The following is a 22,573-nucleotide window of genomic DNA, read 5'->3' on the forward strand; positions in this document are numbered from 1 at the left end:
ACACAGCGATACAGCCCCTCAAATAGCAATCATTAAATAACACAGCAACACAGCCCCTCAAATAGCAATCATTAAATAACACAGCGATACAGCCCCTCAAATAGCAATCATTAAATAACACAGAGATGCAGCCCCTCAAATAGCAATCATTAAATAACACAGCAACACAGCCCCTCAAATAGCAATCATTAAATAACACAGAGATGCAGCCCCTCAAATAGCAATCATTAAATAACACAGCAACACAGCCCCTCAAATAGCAATCATTAAATAAAAACAGGCATGGATTCCACTTACAAACTACTTTTAAGTAACAAAATAAATGGCCGGGGCATTTTTTAAATTTTTCAGTTTGATGTAATTATTATTATTATTATTATTATTATTATTATTATTATTATTATTATTATAGTAGTAGTATGACTGTACTTGCAATGAGCAATAAGCAGAGTAGGAAAGCAATTCATATTCTACATCGAAACGTTGGAAAAATATGAAACACTGAACCCCTTTTTGTTTTTCATCTTACAAACCACGTGGATTGTCACTGCTATTTACCAAATATAGTCTGACAAAGAGAAATAGGAATTTTCCTGATTGAAGATCAAAGTAGCAAAATCTCCTCCTCAAATCCCTCCTCCTCTATTAGACCCCCTTAAGAACAGAGGAAAACATCCATTTCTCACACATCAATGGCAGCTTCATAATCAATTGAAAAAGACACTTGCATGGGGATGCAAATCTTATCTTTGTCTTATTAAAGCTTTTAGAAGATACATGGAGGATTTCATATTATTAAATAAAAGAGGTCGGGTTTTAATCTAAAGATGCAGAGGCGTTAGTAATGGGCTGAATCAAAGGAGAGAGGCTCTCCTTAATTACCGGTGGAGTTTGTGTAGCCTTATTAATATTGATCAAATATACACTATCTCATGGATAAGGGCGTCTGCTAAAAAATAAATAAATAATTTACCAAAAAGGGACATAATGCTTATTTGACAATAAACGGTATGTGGTTGGCCTTTAGAAGAAAAGAAAAAAAAAACTCACAATGGTTACAGTAACAGATGTCAAAATACCTGGTTGTTTGTTTTAGAAAGAGTTCATTGATCATTACATGATTTGATCTGAGATATTTTAACAATGTATTCTGCAGCTATTTCTGCTATACTTGAAACGGTATGTCAAAGTGCTTACAGGCTTGAAATCCACTGAAAAGTATAGGTTACACAAAGGATATAGTTGTGTTTGAACAACATGTTTAGTCAAACTGTAAACTATAGAAAAACTGATTGTGTTTAAGGTGTGTTATTACAGTAGGGGTCTTTGTGTCCCCATGTATTTTGAGTCATTACAATAATATTCTTTGATGCCTGGACTTCACTTGCTTTATTATTATTTAGTTCTAAGAAAAGCAAAGGACGAATGGTTCCATGTGACATTTTTATTAATAGCTTTTTCCAGATACTGTACATGATGAAATAGAAAGACAGTGTGTAGGCTCCACAAATTGAATGCATGTCACGTGCCAAACTAATCATCAGTATTTATGAAGAGGGCGGGCCCATCATGAATGCTGGGATCCACTAATCATCAGTATTTATGAAGGGGGCGGGTCCATCATGAATGCTGGGATCCACTAATCATCAATATTTATGAAGGGGGCGGGTCCATCATGAATGCAGGGATTCACATCCTGCATCATCTTTGTTTTGTCAAGAAAGGTAAGCCACTTTCCCTAGAGGCTATATATCAATACATCATTTCAAAAGTGAACTTAGATCATTTTAGAGTCTTTTTATTTACCTGGACATTCCAAATAAGGTGTAATTGAACATACTTTTCCCTGGTCTCTTATATAGAGAACACAGCACAAGTGCAGGTATCCACAGAATGTGGAATATCATCTCATAACCAACGTCCCTGCATGGTTTCATAAGAACACAACGAGAAGGAAAGGGATACAGAATCCCTTACCAACAGATCTTCAAAGGCAAGCCTCTGCAAAGGCAATGCAATGGCTAGCACAAGGGGCAACTGGAGCGCAATTGCAGCTACAATGGTAACATCCATTGGTAGAAACATTACACCAATATACACTGCAATCCATTGCAGTATCAATGTAATGCATTGGCATTGCTGGTTGAGCTTATGGTTCTTGTTTATTCAGTTTTCAAACTTTTCTGTAAACACACACAATAGAGAATGAATTATCACCATCTGAAATGTACCTTTTAACAAATGTATGAATTCATACTTAACAGCGGTAACAATGATTTTGCATAGGCAGAATTTGTATTCTTCAAATTGCATTTCAAGTGTTATCTATATGTTCAGATAAATTTGCACTGTTCGGCTGTCAATGTATACATTTTTTTTAAGTCTGTCTCACCTCCACACTCCTTTCTTAAAGAACAGCTTCCTATTACTTCAATAATAATAGTCTACAGCTGGAACTATTATTTACGACTCTTTCTCCGAACAGAAAATACATACCACCTAGTGCTAGTAATAATACATTCCCCTGGTGCTACTAATAATACATTCCCCTGGTGAATTGGGAGGGGGAGGTCTTTGTATTTTTGTTCCCACTTTTGGCCAACAACGGATAAATAGGATTTCCACTGATTTCAACTAACCCTCCTTCAAAATATTGTTAGTCAGCCAATAAGAGGTTCACGCAGCATGGAATACCCAGAAATTTCACTCTTCCTACTCATCCACTCCTATGACCAGTGCTGATGAGAGGGGGCGGGAGACAACTGTACCAGGGCCCCATGCTCAGTGGGGCACATTAAAAGGCTTTTTATATGGGTTTAAAAATGTTTGACATTCCTTGTTTCAGATATCATCAAGTTAGGTTTAAATGGATAAATAAATCCATTTAGATTTTTTTCTGTTTAAATCTAAAAATAAGACAGGGCTGGATGGGATGATGGGATGTGGTAGGGCCCCAGCCAACATGATGTACCGGGGCCCCAAATTTCTCAGGACGTCCTTGGATTCTTAAAAGGTGACAACTTGCCACAGGACCCTTTTTCAAATGTTGCCCAATTTTTGATGCAAGTACCGAATCTTGAGTCGTTTGTTCCTACACTGCTTCAATTTCGGTGTGTGTTCAGAGTGGAGCATAGGAAAAACATTTTTATAAGCATAAAGTTAGATTTCTGCGCACTTGGAGGGCGTGCAAACAATTGCAGCTTCCCCATTTGGTGCACCCCCAAAGGCCACCAGACACATTGGAAAGAGCACGCTGAATACCACTACAAACTAAAAACCATGTTCAAGTGCCCAGTCTTACCCATTTTCATTGATATTCCTCTCTATCACCTTTGTAAAGACAGATTCCTAACATGTTTATTTTGGAAATGAAGACGTTTCTTTGGTTTTCATTGAAAATCTCACACGTTGTAAAATACAGTACCAGGGGTGTTTTTAACACAAGGAAATACTTTGAATTGAATTTTACTGTTAATGAAATCATTAAAAGCAGCTTATTTGAATTCACGCATTACAGAAATAAACACACTCCACGCTGAAGAAGGAGCAGCAATTCTTTACATTCCAATGTAATTAATGTGTTCAAAAAGACCAAACATGTTTAACTGACATTATTTGCTATTTAGCACTTGTTTTAAATGGAAAAAAAGCAAATATTCCTGAAGACTTCACATATTTCATTTTGAGCAGGGTCTTAGGTTTGATCTTTTTAGTGACTTACAGCTCTGGCCAAAAGTTTTGCAATACTTAGAATTTTAGGATTGCGACATAGTTAAAAATAAAATAACTATATGAACATAATTTAGATCTTCTATTTAATACCATGTAATCAAATAAACTACAAAATCATATCACAAAAGTCTACCAGAAGCCATCACAGTAGTACAGTATTTCATGTTAGATTTCAAAATGTCACATTTTTCAATTTTTGTCAGTTTTTCATTAAGTATATGGAAAACTACAAAGCAGTATTTAATTAAATATGTTAACGTAACATTATTCAGCAGGTTTCATTCGACTTTATGAAGCACAATTAGTTAATTCCATAGTGTGATTCTATAGCTGTACAGCCACCACCCGGGAGTGCTGTTTTCTATATTGAACTGTCTGTTGATAGTTGGAAAAGCATCCCAAGGCAGGCTTTATCCCCGACACATACCACCAACTTACCAGGGATAAAGCCTGCCTAATGACATAATGTGAACCTCTCTACAGCCAGCAAACCATTTGTGTTCAATTTGATTTTGGAATTTGGATTTTGGAATTTGGCTAAGACTGAACATAATGAAATAAATCAATTGTTGTATTACTGTAGTCCAGGTAATATAGAAAGCCACTGCAAGCAAATACTGGTGGTTAACCAGCATGCTATTCAGAAAACAGAATGAATTTGAACTGGTTAAAAAGCTATGGGGTAGAAAGCAGTTAAAGACAGTGAGTAAAGCTTTCCTTGCAACAGGGAAATCAGTCAGGAAATCTGACTAAATGCTGGAAGTGTAATGCCAAGTTCTTCATGCTAAGAACAGGCATTTATGTAATGTGTTCATCTTTCTCCGAGGAGAGCTGGCAAACCGTTCGACAATAACCCCTTACCATGATTGTTGCTACGAACAGCACAGGCTGTGCCATTAGGAGGTCCAACATTTTTTTTTTAATTAATAACAGACACATCTCACTATACTTTGCATAGAAACGTTCTGTAGGTATGTTAATGATTCTGTATAAACAAAACAGAATATGATGTATAAGACTGACCTTTGCATCTCTGCACACCGTTATTTCTTTTCATTTTTGACACTGATATTATTGAATGGCAAGATTGCTAGATTATCTTAAAGTGCTTAACTATTGTGACTTGAGCTGAATTGATAGAGTTTAGCGCATTAGAGGATGTAGCGGTTTAGTGTTCAAGCCAATTATTAATACACAACCTGCTTCACCGTATTTAAGCTCTAAACAATTCTTACTCTGAAAATAAACAGTTTACAAGTAAAATGCTGCACGGTCTTTTTTATTTTTATTTAAATGTGCTTTACTTATATATCTTTATATAGATTTGCAAAATAGTTTTTGCAATTTTCAATTCAGAGATATCAGAGTGTCAGCATGACTCTGATATCTCTGAATTGCTTATTTCCAGACTGCATCTCTAGGACATGTACACACACACACACACACACACACACACACACACACACACACACACACACACACACACACAGGGTCAGAATTATTATTTTATTTTTTTAACTTTTTAAGTGACTCTTAAGACTGAAATGCAGATGCCAAAGAATATCACCAGCGTAAAAAAAAAAAAAAAAAAAAAGATAACTTGAATTATTAGCAAACACTGAAGCTATATTCTTATTTGACGCTTTGTGCCAACTGTGTCTGGATCAGAAGAGCGTTAAAGAGGGAATTTGTCAATATATCCCCCATTGAAAGTGCATACAGAGTAACACACTGCTTCTTAAACACATTCTCTAACAGTCTAGAAACACAAAACTTTGGTGAGGGGCAAAGGGACATTTAAAAAAATATATATACTTACTGTATTTCTGTAAGATACAACTGTTGATATGCATATAAATAAAATGAATAGACACTACAAGTAAATTCAGGGTTGAGACAGACACAAAAACAAAATATCCACACACATCTTACTGGCCTAGAGAAAACAGCAGAGGGTTGCCCACTGCATGATTCTATCCAGGGAAACAAGGATAGCGCTGCACAATGCAGGCTTCCTATCAGCTACTGCCTGCCAGGGCTGCCCTTTGTTTAGCAGTGCTCAGTGGCTCTATTGAGGTCTTAGGGCTCCAATATGCCCTCCCTTGATGGAGGACCTGCTGTCAAGCCACAAAAATACTCTTGCATACTGGTGGGTTTAGAGCGCTTACAGCCCTCAGATTCCATTACCCCAGCGTGGAGCAGACAGCCACAAATATTCATGAATTCAGATACAATGTGGACAAAAAACACAATAAACATTTTTTTTTTTTTCCCTACTGGGCCAAAAAAGAAAAGGTAATAGCTCAAAACTTTTTTAGTAGTATTGTTTTCCTTCTCCTGAACTATGGAAACCTGTGACAAGAAAAGCCCATAGACAGGACAGTTCCTGTTCCTTTATTTATGAACAATGCATGGTCCCTAGATCGGAGGAGGCTCATTAGCCCTCAGCATTGCCCCATACTGGATTGTATTTAAAAAGACCTTTCGCTGTTTCCCGCACCTTTTTTTCCTCTCTTGCTGGCTTTTGCATTTTTATACTTTTTTTTTTGGGGGGGGGGGGGGGGGTATTTTTTTATTTTTTTTTGGGAGGGGGTACTTTTTGGTTACAGATAAAATATGTTTTTCTTTCATTTATATATATATATATATATATAATTAGTTTCTGCATAATGTATTTGTTTACGACTGTAAGTCGCCCTGGATAAGGGCGTCTGCTAAGAAATAAATAATAATAATAATGTTAATGCCATCATTCCACATAATAATAAAAAAAAACAGACACTTAAATCCAATTGATTTATTTTATTGTTAAATGTGTTTATTTATTCCTGTGCTGGCTGTTAATACATACCTAAACATAAAATAAATTTCACAATGGAGTAATGTTGTCAAACTTTTATTGTGGTGTGTGGGTTTTAATTCAAGTTTGTCCAATGATGTAGCCTAGGTACCTGTAACTGGTATTTTGGCTAGCAGTCAGTGCTTTTAAAGTATATATTTTTATAATTAAATATGTTAACGTGGTACATTTGAATATTAAATAAACATTTTTTTTTTTTTTTTAGAATGCAATGCTTTTGTGTTTTTAATGCATGCGGAAACCCCGAGTTAGACAAATAATTACAGAACTAAAACCATTCTAGACTGTAGAAATATAAATAGTAATTTTAGGAACTCAGTTAGTGGCAACTGTGGCTAACCATACTACTAAAATTACTATTACCACTATTAATAATAGTATTATCTTCCGCTTACAGTATTCTGCAATCATTACTGCACGAGCTGGTGAGCGATCCCGTGCATTTCCCAAACTGTCTTTTTCTGCTTGCTTTGCAAAGCTAAACACAACTCCGCCGGTTTCATCAAGCTGTGTTTTTTTTCTCTTTCTTTTCTTACTTTCCTGCCCTTCTCTATTTATGAAAACGTCACTTCAGGTCCCTCCCTGTTTGAATCTCATTAGTTTCTTGTGTGTTTCTCCCTGTCAATAATCCTGAATCCAGACTCTCTCTCTATTTCCATCCCCTCTATCTGTCAATCAGCGCCGCCTTTGAACCGAAAACCACTCCGACCAACTTCAACTCACTCAATCCGAGCGGTTCAGCTCTATCTCCGGCTTCTTTTTCTGCCAAGAATCCCCCTTTTTATTAGTTTGTACAATCCACCAGCCCTTGGAAAACGCTTACACAGACGCTAAAGTTTAGCTCGGGACCAGGATCATAGAGATTAAGGGTTTAAAAACTTTCTGGTTTTTGCCCCAAAATTGCTCGGGAAAATGCCGCAGCTCAACGGCGGTGGAGGGGACGATCTGGGGGCGAACGATGAAATGATCTCCTTCAAAGACGAAGGGGAGCAGGAGGAAAAAATTTCGGAGAACTCATCAGCAGAAAGGGATTTAGCAGACGTCAAATCTTCTCTAGTAAACGAATCAGAAACTAATCAAAACAGCTCGTCAGATTCAGAGGTAAGTGGAAAAGGGGTCGATCACCCCGTGTCTGTTTTGTGCATTCCGTGATGTTTTGTAATATTTTATTTTGCAAACACGCAATTCCGCACCGATTGTAACTTTCTCTCTCTCTCTCTCTCTCTCTCTCTCTCTCTCTCTTATTTTAATGCAATCCGTGTGTTTCGTTGCATTTCAAGGCGGAAAGACGGCCTCCGCCTAGATCAGAAACTTTCAGAGACAAATCAAGAGAAAGTTTAGAGGAGGGTGAGTTTAATCACACACTTGTTTGGGTCTCTCGCATGGCTTGTTTAAAAGTACAGTCTCTGCGAGTGTTGTGTTTTGAATTGATGACTGCTTCTGAGACGCAAAACAAGTTTTCAAGGCACTTACAAAAGTTTTCTTCCCTTTACTCCCGCCATGTTAGCAGCAAAAAGGCAAGATGGAGGTTTGTTTAAGAGCCCACCATACCCGGGCTACCCGTTTATAATGATCCCCGATCTCACAAGCCCTTACCTTCAGAATGGATCACTCTCTCCAACTGCGCGAACAGTAAGTTTGTTTTTAATTTCCTTAATATAAAAGCCACACGTGATGATGGCAGGAGGCAGATTATTTATGCATGCATGCATGCATGCACACACACACATATATGTATGTATGTATACCATATATATATATATATATATATATATATATATATATATATATATATATATAAAGGTATACATACACATACGTGATATATTGTTTTAGAAAAAAAAAAGTTTCGCAAGTTGTTTTTAAGTTCTGTGTCATTTGTTTAGCTGCATACGCATTCCATCTTTAATATTAATACATTTCATAACTTGTTTTTTATTTCACGTACCAATAAATATTTTCGTGCTGTAGCCAGAGGAGATAGCTGCAGTATAGTAGCGTGTGATTCTTTTTAATTTATTTTCATTACATTGCCGGTAGATGCTGTTTATAAAATAGTTTTATTTTAAGATACATGGTTGCACTTTCTCACTTTTTTTTTTTTTTTTTACACACGATAGTATTATAATTATTGTACCTAAAATTTATGTCATTTTAATATTTTACTTTTTTTTTGTAATTATCTGTAAATTCACATTCTATATAGCAATATACCTTGGAATCGCTTGAAATTCTAGGCTAAACTGCATGCAGGGAAACAGTTTTGTTATGTGTGCACCTGTACTCCTGTATGTGTGTGTGTGTATATATATATATATATATATATATATATATTATAATTTACGTGCCCGTTATTAACAAACATTTCTAACACTTCATTAATAAAATAATGTTGATCTTGTTGGGTCTTTGGGGTATTTTGTAGACTTCATGTCCTGTCATCAGCTGTCTCGTTCTTGTTAAGGAATCCACATTGTATTTGTTTATAATACAAGCAATGTGCATTTAGCTTTCTACCTGCGTTTCATCATAGGTATGGATATATATATATATATATATATATATATATATATATATATATATATATATATATATATATATATATATATATATATGATATGTGTCGCTTCCATGCAAAATGAATGCCGGATGTGAATTGTTATTCAGTAATATTTTGTTCACAGCACACTGTGGATGTGTTTAATTTGTACGGATTCCTGAATGGCCATAGATTATACTTAAAAAAGGGTTAATAGGTGACAGTTTTAAAATGAATGCAGTGTTGTACCTTTGTATTAAGAAGTCCTAACTTGTTTGCGCGAATGTTAAGTCATTCACTTGTATCCTCCTAGCCCACATAAATATGCCCCGTGGTTGAAAGATATCACGTCTCATCTTCATGTACACCTTCTTTTAAATGATTGCTTTGTTTTGATAATGAATACTTGCAGTAAAATAAACAGTAATCCAACATCTGAACTGATACATTGGCAAAATAAAAATAAAATTGAAGTGGTCATAAAACGACGTCGTTTATCTAAACATGTCTGAAATTTATATTTTTTTTAACCAGAAAGGGATATTTATAATATGCATTATGATCTTTGAATATTTCAACCCTGCCCATTATTGCTTCTACGGTTAAGTGATCCTCGTTGTCGTTATAATAATGGCGCACCTTTAGCTTTTTTAAAATAAGGTTTAAAATAAGGCATTTACACTGCATTTAGTTAATAACAACCATCAACTATATATTTTGAGCAGTGAATAATTATACATATTTAATGTCCTACAGCACACGAGTCCCAGTGGGGCAATATAAATGCAATTGGGGCAATTTTCTAAAGCAAGTGCTTTTTATATTTGTTTCCAATTACAAACTGTCATGTCGGATTATAGTACAATTACAGAAAGGCCAATTACAATTATACGTTTTATTATTTTATCTAGTTTTTTGTTATTTTATTTAAATAACATTCAGTGATTTAATTGCATTGTGAGTGTTTTTTTTAACGTGTTTATTTTCATTTATGGTTACAGTATATAAAGTTATAATGGCTTAAAATTGCCTTTTTCTCATTGTAAAAAAATGAAAGCCCCCAAAGTATTACTTCTTTCTACTTTTAACAATTTAATCAACAAATCCTATTTATTTTGTAATGTATTTGCAGTCAAATTAAAGTCTTTTGCACACACACATACACACACACACACACACACACACACACACACACACACACATATATATATATATATATATATATATATATATATATATATATATATATATATATAAATGTTGTTTTTTAATATTTGTTTCACTTAATGTATTTGTTGTGATAATCATGGTAATAATTTAGTGAATGAAACAAACATTGCACTCAGGAAATTTAAGATCATAACAAAAAGAAGATTATATAATATATATATATATAATATATATATATATATATATAAAAATGGTACCGCTTCCCAGTATGGAGATTATGCAGATTATTAGGAATATAAAAATAGTAATTTTCTTATTAAGATAATCGACAATAACAACAAAAAAAATGTTTGAGATTTAGTATGGCATATTTTATAATTGTCAGCAATTATTCAATTTGGTAAAAATACCACATTTAAAAAGAACCCTGGCTGCAGATCATCCCAATCATATGTGCGGGCCTACATATTGATTGCAAAATAGCTTTATAATAACTCGTAAACAAAGCGGTCTTAATCTGTGACAATCTTATTTAACATTAACAAACACAATTAACAAGCTTTCGGGTTTAAATAGCACTTGTGTTTATACCTTCTTACCTGTCAAGGTGCAATGTTTAACCCTTTGCACTTCAGTTTAATAGAGAAAAGTGTTCAAATGACCCATCCACATGAGGTGTTGTGACAGCTCTGTGTGCCACTCGTTCCACACATATTTATGTCATGTAGTCATGTAGTTTTGCTTAGCATTACACAGGTCATTACATTTTAAATGGGGGGGGTGGGGTGGAACGGGGAACAAAAAAAAACAATAAACTAAATACATGGCATCCTAGAAAAACAAATAAAAATGTGTCTCTTGCATTTCCTTAATGATTGTACATGGTGAGTGCCTGAATCTGAGTCCGCTACACTACTATACCTTTTTGTGTTTGGCTAAACTAAATGGGCTATGTCATGGCATGCCGGTTCACTGCCACACTCAGTGCCTTTTAAAGAGGCTTTGTTTGTTAAAACCAGGAGGACTGTGAGCAGCCAAGCTGTATTGCATCATTTAAACACGTATAGCGTAAATACTGCATTGAGAGAGTGATCACCTGTTCACATAATAACCCAACCCTGCACTATACCAATAGCCCTTGGTATTATTTTATATTCTGTTTACATTTCAACTTAAAAATAAGTAAACAAATTATTTGGATGCATTTGATGTGTGTGTATAATAAATATATATATATATATATATATATATATATATATATATATATATATATATATATACAGCTCTGGAAAAAAATTAAGAGACCACTGCAAAATTATCAGTTTCTCTGGTTTTACTATTTATAGGTATGTGTTTGGGTAAAATGAACATTTTTGTTTTATTCTATAAACTACTGACAACATTTCTCCCAAATTCCAAATAAAAATATTGTCATTTAGAGCATTTATTTGCAGAAAATGACAACTGGTCAAAATAACAAAAAAGATGCAGTGTTGTCAGACCTCGAATAATGCAAAGAAAATAAGTTCATATTCATTTTTAAACAACACAATACTAATGTTTTAACTTAGGAAGAGTTCAGAAATCAATATTTGGTGGAATTACCCTGATTTTCAAGCACAGCCTTCATGCGTCTTGGCATGCTCTCCACCAGTCTTTCACATTGATGTTGGGTGACTTTATGCCACTCCTGGCGCAAAAATTCAAGCAGCTCGGCTTTGTTTGATGGCTTGTGACCATCCTTCTTCCTCTTGATCACATTCCAGAGGTTTTCAATGGGGTTCAGGTCTGGAGATTGGGCTGGCCATGACAGGGTCTTGATCTGGTGGTCCTCCATCCACACCTTGATTGACCTGGCTGTGTGGCATGGAGCATTGTCCTGCTGGAAAAACGAATCCTCAGAGTTGGGGAACATTGTCAGAGCAGAAGGAAGCAAGTTTTCTTCCAGGACAACCTTGTACTTGGCTTGATTCATGCGTCCTTCACAAAGACAAATCTGCCTGATTCCAGCCTTACTTAAGCACCCCCAGATGAGTCCAATTTTCAGCTTTGCCCAACACCTGGTCGTCTAATGGTTAGACGGAGACCTGGAGAGGCCTGCAAGCCACAGTGTCTCGCACCCACTGTGAAATGTGGTGGAGGATCGGTGATGATCTGGGGGTGCTTCAGCAAGGCTGGAATCGGGCAGCTTTGGCATGAATCAAGCCAAGTACAAGGTTGTCCTGGAAGAAAACTGGTTGAGAGCATGCCAAGACGCATGAAGGCTGTGCTTGAAAATCAGGGTAATTCCACCAAATATTGATTTCTGAACTCTTCCTAAGTTAAAACATTAGTATTGTGTTGTTTAAAAATGAATATGAACTTATTTTCTTTTTTGCAGTGGTCTCTTATTTTTTTCCAGAGCTGTATATATATATATATATATATATATATATATATATATATATATATATATATTTTTTTTTTATAGTTGTATTAGTAATTGCCAGAGTGACAGCTGTAATCATTTTTTGTTTAATGCTTTGGCTTGAATTTAATATTGATATGCTTGTCCAGTAAAGGACATAGGTTAGATGTGGAAAGATGTACCGGTACGTGGAAGCTCTAAACATTAGCACCGTGCCTCCTCACTAACCGCAGCAGTAATATAAACGACAGTGTATTTGGCACTGACAGCTGCAGATTTTTGTGATAATGTGCATTTCTGTTCCGTTACTAAAACTCCGAGGAGATTATTCCAGCTGTCTATGGGCTGTGTTTAAGCTGGATGTTTTTGGCTGCCCTGTGTGAGGGAGCCTGGATTTAACATGTTTCCTGCAGCACAGTGACTAGATTCCTTGAGGGGGTGGGGGGAGGAGGGGGGTGTTTAACTCGTTTATTTAATTTCTGTCGCATGTATTTTCATTTAGCAGTTTGACCATCATGCTTTGCTACAAACGATAGTTTAGTGCTAACTGGAGCCCCTCATTAGCTCACGGTGCGCTGGAAATGTTTGCATACACTGCTCTCAGCAAGCCCAACGCTTGGGTCTAAACCCGTGTTTAAAGTCAATGGGTTAGTTCTGCTGCTGCAGGCAGAAACACACCTCACCAGAAATGTGCCACACTCTGGCTGGCAGGCAGCACAGGCTTGTAAATCCACAGGCTTTATTTACAGCCTGTAAGACTTCTGAAAGTTAAGATATTTGACGCCATGCTGGCCTTATAATATCGAAGGTCTGCAGACACTGGCAATGGGTCACGGTTTCCCTATATAATTATAAGCAGTTTGAAAAATTAAACAAACAGCACAAACCCCATTCTCAAACACACTCTCATATAGAAACATAACCTTATTCTTTATATTGTAAGTTCTCCATAGTCACTGGCTGTTCTGTTGTTAAACAGGGTTATTCTGCTTCATTTTTAGCTGTTTTTTTGGAGGGTTTTTTTCCTCCAAACTTTGGCATTCTGTGTTTTTTTTTTTTTTTTTTTTTTTTGTGTGGTTTAGTAGTTAACTATTTTTATAAATACAATATGTTTGTGAAGTCCAGTATGATTAATGAATTAAGTGTCTTTCTTCCTTCTTTATGAAGGTCATTTATTTTTCCAGAGGAAAATAAATTCCATTTAGCTGAGTAGGTTACTACATTTGCTCCAGATTTGGATTGAAAGCAGCCCTGAATTTCTGAACAGCACTGTTGCTTGTTTGTAGATAGCAGCTTGTTTAATTTACTGGGATAAGCGTAACAATAGAATAGGAATTATCATCTGGAGTGTGTGTGTGTGTGTGTGTGTGTGTGTGTGTGTGTGTGTGTGAGGGTGCAGCTTTAAACAGCATTCCCCGAGAGGTGAATAAAATGGGGTAAGAGGGATTTGGAGAAGGCCTGCACCTTATCAAATTGGCTCTACATGCTAATGGATCCTAATTGCTATCCACAGGGGCTTAATGGTACCGCGTCACTTTGTTTTGTGTCGGTTGTTACAAAATACATGGACAGTTTGTTTAGGATATAGGCATCCTTTTGTTTTGCAAATTACTTTTTTGTTTAAAAAAAAAACAAAAAACAGCTAATTTCTCAACCGCGTTCGTGACAAAAACATCACTTTGTGTATTTTTTTTTTAATTAATTAATCTCACATTGCAAGTAGTAATACATGAATATATTTCAGATGCAAAGGGGTTAAGTTTCTAACTAGTTTGGCACCATTAAAATACATTTGAGGCCTGGTAGGCATTAGCGGGGCACAGCACATTTTCAGAGCTTAATTAGTCCGAACTGTCATTGTTCATGGTCTGCCAATAGGAGTAATGTTCAGGAAAAGTGGAGTTGCATTAAATCGGCCTCCAGTTTTTAAAACAATAAATCACTTGCATATTTGTGCAGTGATTCTAATGGAGCCGAGACCTCTCCCATCTCAACATGTGGTAAATTGTAAAGTCAATGAATTGCAGATGTAGAGTACAGTAGGGTTTTGTAAGCAGTGGTGAATGAATGGAAAAGATTCACGCTGTAAATATTTACTGAGCAGATTGCTGGGGTTTAGCTTGCTGGGCTTCATTATCATACTTCATATGATACTGTTCACAGACTGCACTATTTAGAAGCGTCAATTCTGAAATGCACTCCGAAACCACGCTGTTTGTTTTGTGCTTTATATTTTCTCTTTGTTAATGCGTTGAAAAGCATATTTAATGCTCTGTCGTATTCAGGAAATTCTTAGGAGTTTTAGGTAGACCTGTTTAATTTGTGGTGTTCAAAAACAAAGAATAGCTACTGTAGCAATTTTTCATCTATTAAAAAAAATTATATATATATATATATATATATATATATATATATATATATATATATATATATATATATATATATATATATATAAAGTTACCGATCTTGGGTGTCGTACAATGTGTTCGGACCCCTTTCCTTTTTTTTTAATTATTTTTGTTTTTTGCCATTTTTAAATTTTATTTAATTAAATTTTTGTTTTGGTTTTGTGGGATACATGGCTACTGTAGGGGTTACTAAATAAAGTACCCTGGGGGTCAACATTTTTTTTCCTTTTTTACCTTCCCCTGGATGAAAGAGGAGGCTGTGCAGAGTTTGGTTGCACTGGCTCCTGCGGGGGTCCAAATGCAGAAAGGAACAGACAGACAGACCAACTTTCTTCTTTATATATCAAGATATAATATAATGTAATATAAAAAAAATGGTTGGAAAGAGTCCAAGTTATCTGGATTGTGTAAAGAGAATACACAGAAAGAAACCCCATTGAGTTACGTTGTAAAGTTATTTAAGCCACACTTCTAGGATAATTCGGTGTAACTTGTGATGAAACGTTGGTTTGGGTTAGTGCACTTTTCTGTTGGGAAGAAATGTTGTTATCTGTAGGTCATTTCTCCCCAGTTTTTCATTTCTGGAAATCTACTTTGGCTTAGCAGCTGAACACTGGGCTCCTAAGTCATGCATTTCCATAACGCTTGAATACAAAGATTGCTCTGTACATCTGGAACACAACGTTTGTCATCTCTGTTAAATATAGTCCACAGGCACAGACTGTTACTCAAAACATGGAAAATAAATTATTCATTCTACATGTGGGGAGCAAAGGGTATTAATGAGTATCACAGTGAAAAAATATATGTAGGAGAAAAAAAAAAGTTTAGCAGTAAACGTGAGTAAAGTAAAATAATATTTAAAATGTGCAATACATGTTTGCAGACACATGTTTTCAATAGCATGCTTTTGTATATTTTGTACTGTTTAAAATTTCTAGGCAAGCCTTTCTTAGAAGCACTGAATCTAAGTCTCTTTCAATTGTATATAAAAGACTGTATCCTAGAGCCACAAGATGTGACATACATATCCCAAATATGACAAACCTGCAGCCTTCATTGAAGAGCATAATTGTTTTGTATTGCCTGGTGAGCTTGTGAAGGTCAGCTGTTACGTCTCCACTTTGGGGACTGACAGAGGGCTGTACTATTACAAGGTCAAAGGGTAACATGCGTCTGCGTTCGTTCAGAAATGAAAAATAAAAAGTGATATTAAGGCAGATCCTAAAATGGAATAAACTGGGACATGAGAATCTAAAACTATGAACGGAAAGTGTGCATCATGAAAAATGAACGCCCACAGTAGTTGCTCTTTCAAACCCCATCAAATACATTGTTAGCTGGCACTGACACTGATGCTGAACTAGAAAAGAGCACTAAATAAATAAACTGGCCTGTGAATTTACACACAGGCACACACACAGTATAGAAGTGCATTGACAAAGACTACTGCTTCTCTCTCTCTCTCTCTCTCTCTCTCTCCTTTTTTTAAAATGAAACCCTTGAATAAACAGTTGAGTGGACACCTGGATTGATGCTGCAGGCTGTGGGGGCTGGTGGTTGGCAGAGGTGCCGCAGGTTCAAATGTGCCGGTGTTTTAGTTGTTTTATTTCATTGGAAGACGCACAACCTTGTATAAAACTGTGTTTCCACCCACCTTACAGTAACAACTTGAGATCCGTTGAGGGATCTTCTTTTAGGCCTTCACTGTGTGTCGCTGTAAGAATTCTGTATGTAGCTGACGCTGTAAGACTCTGTGGCTGCAGTGCTGCAAAAAAGAAAAGGCTTGACATGCTCCTTTTTTATTCAGCTTTAAAGCAGTTGGTAGCGAAGTGAATGAAAATTGCTGGGATGAAAAAAAAAGAATGTTGCATTCGGTGTCGGGAGCTCGAAAGTGCTTTCAAGGGAGAACAGTTCTCAGGCCAAACATTGCAGGCTCGCAGAGAACTTCGTCCAGGACACAAAAGGTGTTTGAATGGGGCGCATAATTGCTGTTAATGTCACGGTAATGAGAGTGCGCTCAGTTCCTGCTTAGATGTCCAAAGAATAGGTCCTTTAGGGTTCAGATTTATCTTTTTCTCACAAGGAAAGGGGGGATGGGGGGGACAAGGCTATTGCCAGGTTTGACAGACGAGCCATGTGAGTGGGTTAGTTTCATTTAACTGAGTTTAAGTCTCGCTCGTTCCATGCCCTTACTGACTACAGATGGATTCATAAAGCCCCACTTCCCTTCCCTTCTCTAACTTCTGTTCTTAAGAAAAACAAAAAATGGATTCTATTACAGTCCTGGAGTTCTGTTGCAGTGGACTTCTGTTTAAACTGAACAGTTGTGAGTAATGTTAGTGTTGTGCGCCTCTCTTTTAAAAAGAAGCACCCTGGGAATTTTATTCAGCTTTATTCAGTTCTGAGCATTTTGCATGACGCATGATGAGGGGTTTTATAGACTAGGAACAGGGGTGTTATTGTTTTTGCCAAGGGGGCTGTTTGTTACCCTATTGGGATGTATTTGGCAGTAAGAAGTCCTGAATTTAAAATGTAAAAAGCACACCTGTGCCTAACACAGCTTTAGACCTGAAGACTCCCAAGTGGATCATTCAGGGCCAGCATCTTGAATGTTACATGTTTTCATACGCGATCATTTTTGTATCTTTTGTCATTAAGTAACTGTAGCTATTTTAGGAATAATTAAACTTTTTTTTCTTCTTCGAATATTAGTCTAGCACTATTCGGGTGAAATTTTATATTTTTTCTTGTACAAAATTATATTTCTGAAGAGATATATGATTCAGTGGCTTATGTAATCCTGCTATAATTGGCCTTTTAGCAAAAAAAAAGAAAGAATAATGCAGCATTTCTTTCACGAAAAGGGCCTCCTCCTACAAGAGACTCTCTGGGCGCCCTCTAGACATTTCACATTTCAAAATGAAGATCATCGATAACCTGCAGTACAGTTACAGTAACAGGTCCTGTACCACCATCTTAAGAATAATTGGGGAAAAAGGCATTTCAGTTATCTCTTGTACTGTTTGTGTATCCAGTTTAGTTTTGGTTTTGTTTACTGGAAAATACATGAAGAAAGCCTTGTGGTTTCAGATCCAGAATGCTGAGGTGCCTCACAAGATGTACTGTAGCATTTGTTCTTCTCACAAATATGCGCTACGACTGTAGATTAAATTCAGAGTGAAATTCCATTTGACATTGAATTACGGTAAATTAGCTGGCAACAATATTAAATCAGCTGGGAATATGTTACCCTCTTTAAAAAAAAAAAAAAAAAAAAAAACAGGACTGAAAGATACATTGTAAAAACGAAGGCTACAAGATGCATTGGTGGCTGATTTGTTTTATATTTGTAATGCTCCTAATTAAAGTTGTAGTTGCTGTTTGATTAAATCCAAGGACAGATGGGGGATTATGAGCCGATTGTCAGTTTGTTTGCTTGTCAAGGTGCTACGTTCTTGTTTACACAAAAGGTGAATGCGCTTGTTTTTCCAAATGCAGAAATACATTAATTTACTAAGCGTAAGATTAGGGTTGGATTTAGCGTGGAATATTGCAAACATTGATGTGCATTAAAATGATGAAGGCTTATGAAATCCAATCCAGTTTGATAGACTAAACATGAGTGGAATTACAGGTACTTTGGCCTGGGAAACTAAGAAAAGGACTGAGTGGTTTAGGGTGAAGGAAAACTTTCCCCTTTCTCTTCATTTTTTTGTGTAAATTAAATGTAGTGCATTGAAGACCTGAATGTAGAAGTTGGTGCTGCACTGTATACAGATGTGCTATCTTAACAGTTCATATTGTATAGTCAGTATAAGAATCTAAACTGTAACGTGTGTAAAGATCAACATTTGAAATGTGCTGTTCTAGTTCTAAATTAACATTTAATTAACAAAGGCATCAATTAACAAGTACATTGATAACAAATAAATATTAATATATTGATTTGTTATCAATGTACTTGCATAATATGTGAAATTCCTTCCAGGTGACTGTCCGATACCTGAAATACATTCAGTGTTAGAAAGCGCAAGGACATGGTCATTTATAAACAGGAACAGTATCAACAGCAACTTCCAAATAATTGCACTTTGTTCAGCTTTTTAGGATGAAGATTAGAAATAATGTTATACTTTGTCTGAAAAGCTGTGAAGAAAGTAGAGAACAATCAATGTTCTGGGGGCATACTAGTCCTGAAATATAATGGCTATTTACCTTGCTGGACTGATCCAAATATTTATTGTAAGCAAACCAGGGAAGGCTGTGCTGTTTGGGTACAATTCCTGAGCCGCTAGAAAAAGGAGACAGTTGCTTTATTTACATAGCTGAATTGTTTCTTCTGGCTTTGTGTGGCTAATGTATTACTGTTTAAATACACACACATACACAAAACAAAAAAATATATAACTTAGCGATTCTATAAAGGACTTTTACTGTTTTCAGTAGCCTCAATCTTGTAATTAGTTTTTAGTACCAGAAGCTTGACTTAAGTTTAGGGGGCTTGTGTTTTTTGAAACAGTAAGAAGCATTGGCAGCAGCAAGGCCTTCTCTGCAAGCATTTGCAGGTGCAAAGAGGTTGTGATCATAATGGGCCTGCCCGCTTTGGACTGTCGGCTGTTCCAGTCAGTATTGTTGATGATTGAAACTGAAGAATTGTGAGCACAATTCATCTTCGTGAGCAGGGAGCGCGGGGTCTGAACTGCGCTGACTGGGAGCAGACGTTGACATACGGGCCGTCGTCGTACTAATTGTTGTTTGAATTACCTGTTATGATCCGATGACAAATCTCCTACACTCCTGCCACTGGAGCAGAAAATGTAGCTGGAATTGGCATGATGTTAGCAAGTTTAAACTGGACTTCAACAAGATGGATAAATGCAATTATTGGGCAGACCTGGAGAGAGAAAATCCATTTAAATCTCGTAATGTTAAGCAGAGCCGTGGTTAATTCATTTGGCCAATTTGCGGGTGATGTACGAGTGTCGGAGAGCATTAGTCAGAGAGGGGACGGGCTGGAAGAGATGCACTGTGGCAGTTTTGGGCTTATTTCTTGCCGTTTCAGCGGGTAATGCAAATGGATCGGGCGGGCTGAAATGACAAAAAGATGCACTTACTGCAGATGGGCTGTGCAAATGAGCCAATGAAAAGTCCATGAGGCAGAAAGAGTGGCTCTGTTGTCTTGAACTACTATTGATAGCTTGAATCAATAGAGAAGTGACTGGGCCTCCACTGTATTAGAATTTGCATTTGCGCAAAGCTTTTACTTGTGCTGGGGTTTCTCTGCGCAGGGAATGTCTGTTTGCCAAGTATAACTGACTCAGTTTGACATTCGTACTCGGAATGAACTTTAGAACCAGGGTTCATTGCTGCTTGCAATTAGGTTACAATACAATGTCTTCTAGGCATGCCATTCTGCTCTTCAGCTTGAGAACATAGCTGCACTAATGCCATTTACTTGTTGATGAATTTCGATTTGTTAAAACCAGAATTAAGCCATCGACAGATCAGTGGTATTTAGGCAAAATGTGACTTTGTCGGTTTGTTTGTTAAGTAATAAGTTGCTTGGCTTTTGATCTGCAGTGGAGTGGCTCTATATTTTAAGTATCATGATTGATACACATTAAATCAGAATGCGCAACATTTAGTTACACATTTTGTAAATGTCTTTATTGAACTTTGTGCTAGTCCCTGTGCTTACCGTATTAGATTGACCTTTTTGTTTTCATTAAAGGGTCACTTTTAAAGTGTAGTTCCTGATTTCTGTGTTTGATGCAGCAGATGATAGAATGTAGCAGCAACATGCCTGTGCTTTGTGAAAGCATCCGATGCTGCCTCCTGTAACAGCTTGCAGTGTGATGTAAGCAGCTGTGTTTAAACTGTTGCAGTGCTATGCAAAAGCGGTATGCAAAACAGTGGTTACTGTAAAAGACGGAAAAGAAAGGCAGTCGGTTTACAGTTGGAAACCACAGATTCGAAGTGTGTTGGGTTTTGATTTCTAAAAGATCATGGGCTTGCTATCAAGAGTTAGAGAGTTTTACTGTATGCATGCACTATAGTTCATATTAACTGTACTCTGGTTAAAGACTTGGTTTGTGGTTTTGTCTACAAAGTGCACTGTATGTCACTTGACAGACAGCTGAGCGGTTACTAATGCAAGCTGCTGAAAAGGTTCACCACCCTTTAAGCAGAGGCAATTATCTTCTAGTTTGCTGTTATTTCAGTTCTTTTGACTGCAATATGCCTAATACCATTAGACACTGTAATTTCTGTAATTGTCACAGCTTTAAGACTGAGCGCTTCATGTGGCGATATTGATGCTTTGTCACACGATAGTTAACCCTTTCCCTTGGCAGCTGGTAGCCACAAAAATGACCCGTCAACTTCTGAAATCAGACAGCAATAATGATTCCTGACAGCTCTCAATAAGCAGCCCGCAGAAACGGCTGATGACAGGATTTGCCTGTGATGTAATTGCAAAGGGATGGATTTATCTATCTCTTTGTTTATGTAGTTCCTGGGGAAGGGGGAGGGGTTCTCCTATGATCCCTGTGGTTTCTTGAAGTGATTCTCACTCTTGCTTCACCACTCCTCCTCTTGAGCTGGTCAGACCATCCCAGTTTAGTTTACTGTGTCAAGATTGAATGAATCCAGCGCAGTTTTAATTTGCCATTGGGAATGGGCAGTTGAATAGAGGTGGCATTTGAACTTCACCGTGTGGCACCTGTCGTTTGGGCACTAGCTCAATTTCAAATACAATAAAAGCTCATTTAAAAGTGAGTTTCCAAAAAGAAAATAGCCTAGATTTCTATATTTTGCGTATTTCCCCATTATGGTCTGTAGAGTCTAAGCAGTTTTTCAATACAAGTTTGGCTGGCATCACCTATCTCGTCTCCACCACGAGCTGTGGGACCATCTGGATAACTGCAATTATCTTGATTTCCTAAAACCACTATGTTACTCTTAGAACCACCTCGGAGTACAGTCTCCCCTGTCAAGAATGAATCCAGCCTTAACCTCTCTCAATCTAAAGGTGTGTACTGTATGCTAGATTGGAACTGGACCATTCAGCTGGTTCAGTGACTGGAAGACTGGCTTTAATAGCAGTGGGCGCTCTGGCTCACTTTGAGTGTGCTTGCTCTTATTTTCTGTTCCGGTCCTCTGCTCCAGATAGTATGCTGTTCCTGTTCATTGTAGGGGATTCTTGCATTGTATCTCATTGCTGTACAGTGTTCAATTTGCACTCCCTGTGAGTTGGGAAACAGGGCATTCTGTACCTAGATTGATTGTGATGTATGATTTGTTGCACTGGACTTGTGGCCTCAAATTTTGAAACCACCCCCTGAAATGTTTCCTACAACCATTGGCAGTGCAGCCATATACTTGAGTAACTTGTTTGCTCAGTGTTTAAGCAAGATAATCCCTGGGAAACTCCCAAAAGAAAAATGCCTAAAATA

The 22,573-nt window shown here is 36.8% G+C and overlaps 1 protein-coding gene across 48 annotated transcripts in view; it reads left to right on the forward strand.

Moving 5' to 3' along the window:
* Positions 1-7,119: 7,119 nt before the first annotated feature.
* The window catches only part of tcf7l2 (transcription factor 7 like 2), a 92,331-nt gene continuing 76,877 nt past the window's right edge, over positions 7,120-22,573 (forward strand). For 6 of the 48 annotated variants that reach the window (XM_058985324.1, XM_058985326.1, XM_058985331.1 and 3 more), the window contains exons 1-3: positions 7,121-7,693; positions 7,873-7,939; positions 8,100-8,224. In XM_058985324.1, coding sequence (XP_058841307.1) covers positions 7,505-7,693; positions 7,873-7,939; positions 8,100-8,224 — 381 coding nt within the window. In that variant the 5' untranslated portion in view covers positions 7,121-7,504. Of the gene's footprint in view, positions 7,694-7,872; positions 7,940-8,099; positions 8,225-22,573 lie in introns of all 48 variants that reach the window. The other 42 variants (XM_058985328.1, XM_058985335.1, XM_058985333.1 and 39 more) reach the window with 31 other exon arrangements.

Source organism: Acipenser ruthenus, chromosome 13 (assembly GCF_902713425.1).
Source record: "Acipenser ruthenus chromosome 13, fAciRut3.2 maternal haplotype, whole genome shotgun sequence".
NCBI classification, from domain to species: domain Eukaryota; kingdom Metazoa; phylum Chordata; class Actinopteri; order Acipenseriformes; family Acipenseridae; genus Acipenser; species Acipenser ruthenus.